Here is a 6000-nt window from a genome sequence, read left to right as displayed (position 1 = left end):
AGTGAGATGTGCTATATTTAGAGGGTTGATCTGTCGAGACCAACTGCTGAGCATTTTGCCTGGTCCTAATGAAGAAGTAGTTGCTTCTCTAAGACCTTTGTCAGCCCTAAGGAAAAGGTCAGACTGATTTAGTGGCAGACACAGACAAAACAGGCAGGGCTACCAAAATGTTTGGTTGTCTTTTAAACTTAGGTGATTACACGGCTGACAAAGACTGGGGAGCAAGACGAGTACTCCGTATCTTAGAGAATCTTGTAAAATGCTTTAACAAATATATAAGAATCATATATAATTGGCACACGCTTTGTTTGAATGCAAACACTGCTGTTAAAGTGGTGCTTAAAAACAGTTTGTTGGCCTTCTCTTCATACAGGAGAAACATTTCTCTCGTTTACACTACTCTCTTGCTTAGCAAACCCTTATTTATCCTATAATGCAAGTGTAATCAGCCCAACATGTCCAAATGCCCACAGATTCTGAATTAGTGGAGTCTGCATTAATGGAATTTTACACTGTTTCTCGTGGAGACAAGCGTTTGTAAACTACCCACTCCAGCAGTTTCAAGAACACTCTGTGAAAACGACCCCTTGCCTCCTCTTGCCCACATCTTCCTGATTTGTGTGTTTTAGTTCCAGCTTTCAAAGGAGATGCAAGGAAAAAAAGACTCAAAAGTACTCTTGGGACATCTGAATAGTTATTTATTGAGAAGCCACAGTTTTCCGCACTTTCATAACTGTAGGCTTTATATAAGGCAAAAGCAAGATGGACCTACTACTTTACACGGAAAGAAAGAGCTCTGCAGAGGACCCCAGGGTCATGCAGTCACAGAACAAAATGCAATGTACATGACAGATATAAAAACCAGCGTGGAACAAAATAATTTGAAATGATGGTTACAATCTACTGAAGGAAATATCCATATCTTAATATAAACACATTTATAGTCTGGGGTCATAATTTAAATATTCAGGTCTTCTTCTTTTTTTTTTTTTTACATACATGGTTATTGAAACATAAAAGCATAACATTTAATAGGATAAACTTTGATAGAAGACAGTTGCTCTGAACTGTGCTGGATGTCATGAGAGGATCACTCGTGCCATGGCAGTTAGGAGGAGGATCAATCCATTGGTATGTCGCCATCCTTTTTTGGGTAATTATCTGGATAAATGACCGTATGGGTTAACAAGGATGCCAAGGGTTCATTTTTTTCAGTTTCAGGGGAAGAGAAGGAACCAAAAGTTGGTTGTTGGAGACTTGCCTTTTGTTTTTCAAAAAACAAAGCAGATCTATTTGTCTTAAATTCATTTATTGTACTCATTTAAATAACTGGCATCCACATACGGGAAATGAAGAAGGTACTTGGCATACTCGCCCTCATATCCATTTACTGTCAACGCGCACACACAGCACATTAATGAAGCATCACTGGACTCTGCTGTACACAGGGGTACGCCTAGCAATTGAGCTATGTATTCTCCAAAGTGGTATTTGAAAGGTCATTTGCTAATCTGGGTACCACATACCTAAAATGGCAATTGTCTCGGTACACATCTCATGGGCATGGGAGTCGACAGAAAATTCCCTAATGGGGTTAACTAACAGACTAAGGACATGCATTGATTACAAGACTCTGTCCTAATGGACCCTGAGCCTGAGCATTCTAATCGTCCTCTTCATCTTCCTCGTCGCTGTCCTTCATGCTGATCCCCTGCAGGCCCCCACCCTCGCTCACAGACGCTGTGGCCTCCTCCACAGTGAGACGGTTCCGGATGGTTTCGTAGGTCTTGCTGTTTAAGGTTGAGTCCAGGACTCCTTGCAATCGGAAATCTCTATAGGTTTTCTAAAGAGGGAAAAGATGCAGTGATGAGGGAGATCTCATCTCCATGGAGGGTGGGAGGGGGCTCAAGGCGAGTGTGGGGGTGAGAACAGTGGCCTCAGCTAAGTGTCACACTGCATGCACTGTCACAAGAGAAGCCGCCATGCTCAGATTTCACTTGTACTGAAAACTGAGATTTGTTGAATGACAGAAAATGAGAAATGGTGACAGGATAAACTGTATTAGATGAGACAAAGCAAAGAACATAAGCTTGTTTATTCAGTTTCATAAAGGGAAATGTTCCATCATTGTTTTGGTTCTTTTTTTTGGGGGGGGGTCTGGTTTTTTCTCTTAGGTTAGTATAGTATCATATGATAGTGTGAATAGCTGTAACACATAAATAATGGATTGCATGATATGGTATTTTGTGATTGCTGCTGCAGTCTGGTCTTCAGTATTTTTTGAGGCTTGTGACTGCGTATCCCTTTGTCTCATTCACAAGACAGACATATGCATATTGGTATACGAAACTGATCACGGGCAGCCACAATTAGGGGGAAGATGGAGCGTTAATGCCTCATCAGTATGTTGCAGGCATGTGACTCATGGCTCGTCTCCTTGGGAAAGAAGTGTATCTATTCTGTTCACAACTTCGTGGTCTCAGGGAAGAAATTTGGCTCTTTTTCAAGAACAATGGTTTGGTGTTGCTGTACCACCAGTTCTTTCTTTGTTCCTTCAGGCAATTTCTCTTGGATTTCCTGAGGTATCCCAGGGACTGTTTTTCTAGGAATCCCTTTGCGTTAATTGAACATGACCAGAAGCATCTGGCTGTTGTCTACTTCGCAAAACACGTTTTTTTGCAGAAGGTCCCTCTCTAACTACAACTCTCCTCATCACACTGCATATCATTTCAGCTACTGATTCTGCTGTTTGTTTCTCCTCTTGATACGGGAAGCATGCTAAGGGGTCAAAAGAAGGTACAGTAACGTACTTCAACACCACTTGCATTAGGATTTCCGGTTTCTAGAGTCCATCTGGTGCATTCCTAGTGTCAGTCACCACGTCAACCACTCCTGAAATCACGTGTGGCAATGACTGCAGCGTTAACTCGTGAGTGCTGCTCAGCTCAGTGATGTCCAGTAACAAAAGACCATAAATAGGCTGACCACGGGTTCCCTTTGCCAGGTTATATCTGTGGTCCCAGTATGATTATCTGTAGCATTTGTCTTTCTTTCTTAAAAGTAATCTGATCATCCTAACTACTTAAAAAGTACATCCTAATTACTTAAAAGATATTCAAAGGTCACCCTAACTGTGGCTCAAGCTGCAAGGCTAGGTAGCTAGTAGAACTGTGTCTTCACCTGGAGGGGGTATGGCTAAGAGGTTGATCAGATGCCAGTCTGCTGGAGACCAGATATCCAGACGATTTACTTGGTTGTTCTGTGCTTTTCAATCACTTAGAATTGGTTGCCAGAATATGATGGGGAAAAGAAAGGTTGAGACTATTCAAATATTCTCCTCTCTATTCAAATTCCAGAGCAGTGTGTTTCTCAACCAGACTCCGCATGTCTAATGACATAGAGTTGTTTTTCTTTTTTTTAAAAATACTCCATTGTGTAACACGCAAGTAGGGGCTCAACTAATATTTGTCTGAGGTTGGATGGATGAACAAATGCTTGCTGGATAACGAATGAATGGATGAATAAATGGAGTGGATGGAGAGGCAGGAAAAAAAAGCCAATTATCATTGGAAGTTTGCCTGGAGGAGGAGGAGGCCCCTGGGTAACGTACTTAGCAAAGAGGTGGTGAATTCTGCTTCATCCCTCTGTGTTGTGGCTGTAGTTAAGCCGGGCCCACTTTTGGCAAAAGTGAAGGAGTTCCTTTGGCAGGGATGTTTCTGTGTCCCTTTCCCTGTGGCTCATGTCTGTGTTGTTTTTGGCAGAGGCTAAGAAGCAACCTCCTCTCTGACTTATATTTTTTTTCTTAATAAAATATTGCTAATTCTAACAGGCTCAACAAAAATCTGGAAATATCAGTAATGGGAAGATATTGTAACAGACTAAAATGCATGTCTGCCCAGGAAAGGTCAAAGAGAAAAAAATTCCCCTAAGAGTATTTATAGCCAGAAAATGGAATTCAAGGGATCAGGCAATGGTTAGTGAGGTTGCCTTAAGGAACTTACATTTAAAAATATGAAAATAAGGTTGGGTACACAGTCTGACCACATACGTTTCTTTTTTAGGAGCTGCAATACACTGTCTGTAACCTTCCCTGGGAGAACTCTTTGTGAGATCAAATGCACATGATAATAATTCTCCTTAATTACACTCAACGGAACAGTAATTGGTTTTAAGTCAGCACTGAGGTAGAGGAGTACCTTGAATGAAATGGTGCTAATCCGAAAGAGACTAAGAAATGGGGCAGGCGGGAGAGGGGTGACTTTTGGCAAACTGTTAAGAAAATAGAAATTCAGTGCTGTTTTATTGTTAAAATATTTTTAAAGAGACTTTGTGCTTTGAATGAGATTTTTGCATACGAATGTTTTTAAAACCCTCTACGGTGCAGCATCAAATGGAAACTGAAATGATCAAAAACGTATTTACCCCCTTCTGTGATCTTATTATTTCATGTAAACCACTGAGATTTCACGCTGAAATAATTATCATTAGTCCAAGGTGCACACACAAGAACAGGGGGAAAAAAAGCTACGTTCAGGGTATGTTACCTCACCTTCGTGATCCTTTACATTTGATTGTATACACGCATTGTAAGAGAAACTAGTTCAATTAACTATGAGAACAATATTGATTTGCATCCTGATAACGGTCACAGGACATATTTAGAAGGAGCTGGAGGTAAATATTTCTATTAAATTAATTGTGGCAAAATTTAATTTAATTAAACCATAAATGAAATTCATAATGGAAGTGATTAGCATGGCAGTACCCCAAAGCCAGCTTCTGAAAGTCTAATGTAAAAGGGCACAAAGGCTCCAGCAGTATATTTGCATGGCAAATACATAAAGTATTTTTCCAGTCTGGATAACGTATCAAATGCCTTTTTATTAAATTTCCCTCTGATGTCTGAATAATAAATTAACCAGGCAGCCCACAATGATTTCATCGGTTTTTCTTGCCTGAGATACTGTTTTAAGAGTCGTCTTGTTTTATTCTTGCCTGAGATACTGTTTTAAGAATCGTCTTGTTTTATACATAAACTAATATTCTTTGTGTTAGAGAAGTCCTAGAGCTTGCCAATGCAATGTATTTCGGCCAGCTATTTGCAAAGGAGAATCACCATGTTTTCTTTTACCTTGACCATCCTAATTAGAGTTTTCAACTGATAAATGTGAAGCTGTAAGTCCATCCGGTCCGTCAGCCAGGTACAGATCACGTTCATGGAGCTGTTGTACCATTGCTGAAAAAAGAGACAAAAGTTCTCCAGCCAACACATCATGGAGCATTTAAACAGCAGAGAGGGAACAGGCCACGTGTGAGCACCCTGCTCTGCTCCAAAAGGAAGACAAAATGGTTAGAGAGAATTTGAGAGCACAGAGATCACAAACAGTGAGTTGACACAAAGTCACAGGGTCCCAGGTCAGCCGAAAAGAGAGCGGTTTGGACTCGGGATTGAAAACAGAACTCTTCCACTCTACACACCTCATATGCAATCAATTTCATAAGGACCATTTTTTGCTCTTTTGGTTCATTTTACTCAGCCAAGATGTAAGTCACTGTGTATGTCCTAATGCCATTGTCTTAGGGGTCCGGGCAGATGGGGGACTACTCCACTGAGCCAGTTGATGCCACTGGCTACTTACCTGTAGAGAAATCCAAACCCTGTCTCCTTAGGACCGTTCTGGGAATCAGGCTGAGAGCCTTAGGAATTTAGGGCAAAGTTTACCTTCATTTACCGTAATGGGGCATCTGAATAAAAACGATGAAGGAGGGTTTCTCTTTAAGGGCCAAATTATACTCTGGGCAGCTTATGTGGCCTTACATTGGCTGTGCATCTGTTTTAATCTTAACACCCAAAAATTATGGAAGATAAGAGGGGGAAAAAAAACATCTACAAATGAGCTCATTTCAAGCTGTTGAAATCATACTTCCCCTTAAGGGGGTTAAATTTTGCTTCTTGTCTGTGAAAAATGCTTGAAGCTGTGTCACTTTAGACTGCCACCC

At 40.8% G+C, this 6000-nt stretch overlaps 1 protein-coding gene across 18 annotated transcripts in view; it reads right to left on the bottom strand.

The window, feature by feature from the left end:
- Positions 1 to 681: 681 nt before the first annotated feature.
- Positions 682 to 6000, bottom strand: part of CADPS (calcium dependent secretion activator) — a 471340-nt gene continuing 466021 nt past the window's right edge. For all 18 annotated transcript variants that reach the window (XM_061396481.1, XM_061396488.1, XM_061396484.1 and 15 more), the window contains 2 exons: positions 5132 to 5236; positions 682 to 1843 (listed from right to left, as the gene is read on the bottom strand). In XM_061396481.1, coding sequence (XP_061252465.1) covers positions 1664 to 1843; positions 5132 to 5236 — 285 coding nt within the window. In that variant the 3' untranslated portion in view covers positions 682 to 1663. The remainder of the gene's footprint in view (positions 1844 to 5131; positions 5237 to 6000) is intronic.

The sequence above is a fragment of the Bos javanicus genome, chromosome 22 (genome assembly GCF_032452875.1).
Source record: "Bos javanicus breed banteng chromosome 22, ARS-OSU_banteng_1.0, whole genome shotgun sequence".
Lineage (NCBI taxonomy): Eukaryota > Metazoa > Chordata > Mammalia > Artiodactyla > Bovidae > Bos > Bos javanicus.
This window is presented reverse-complemented; position numbering and strand designations above follow the sequence as displayed.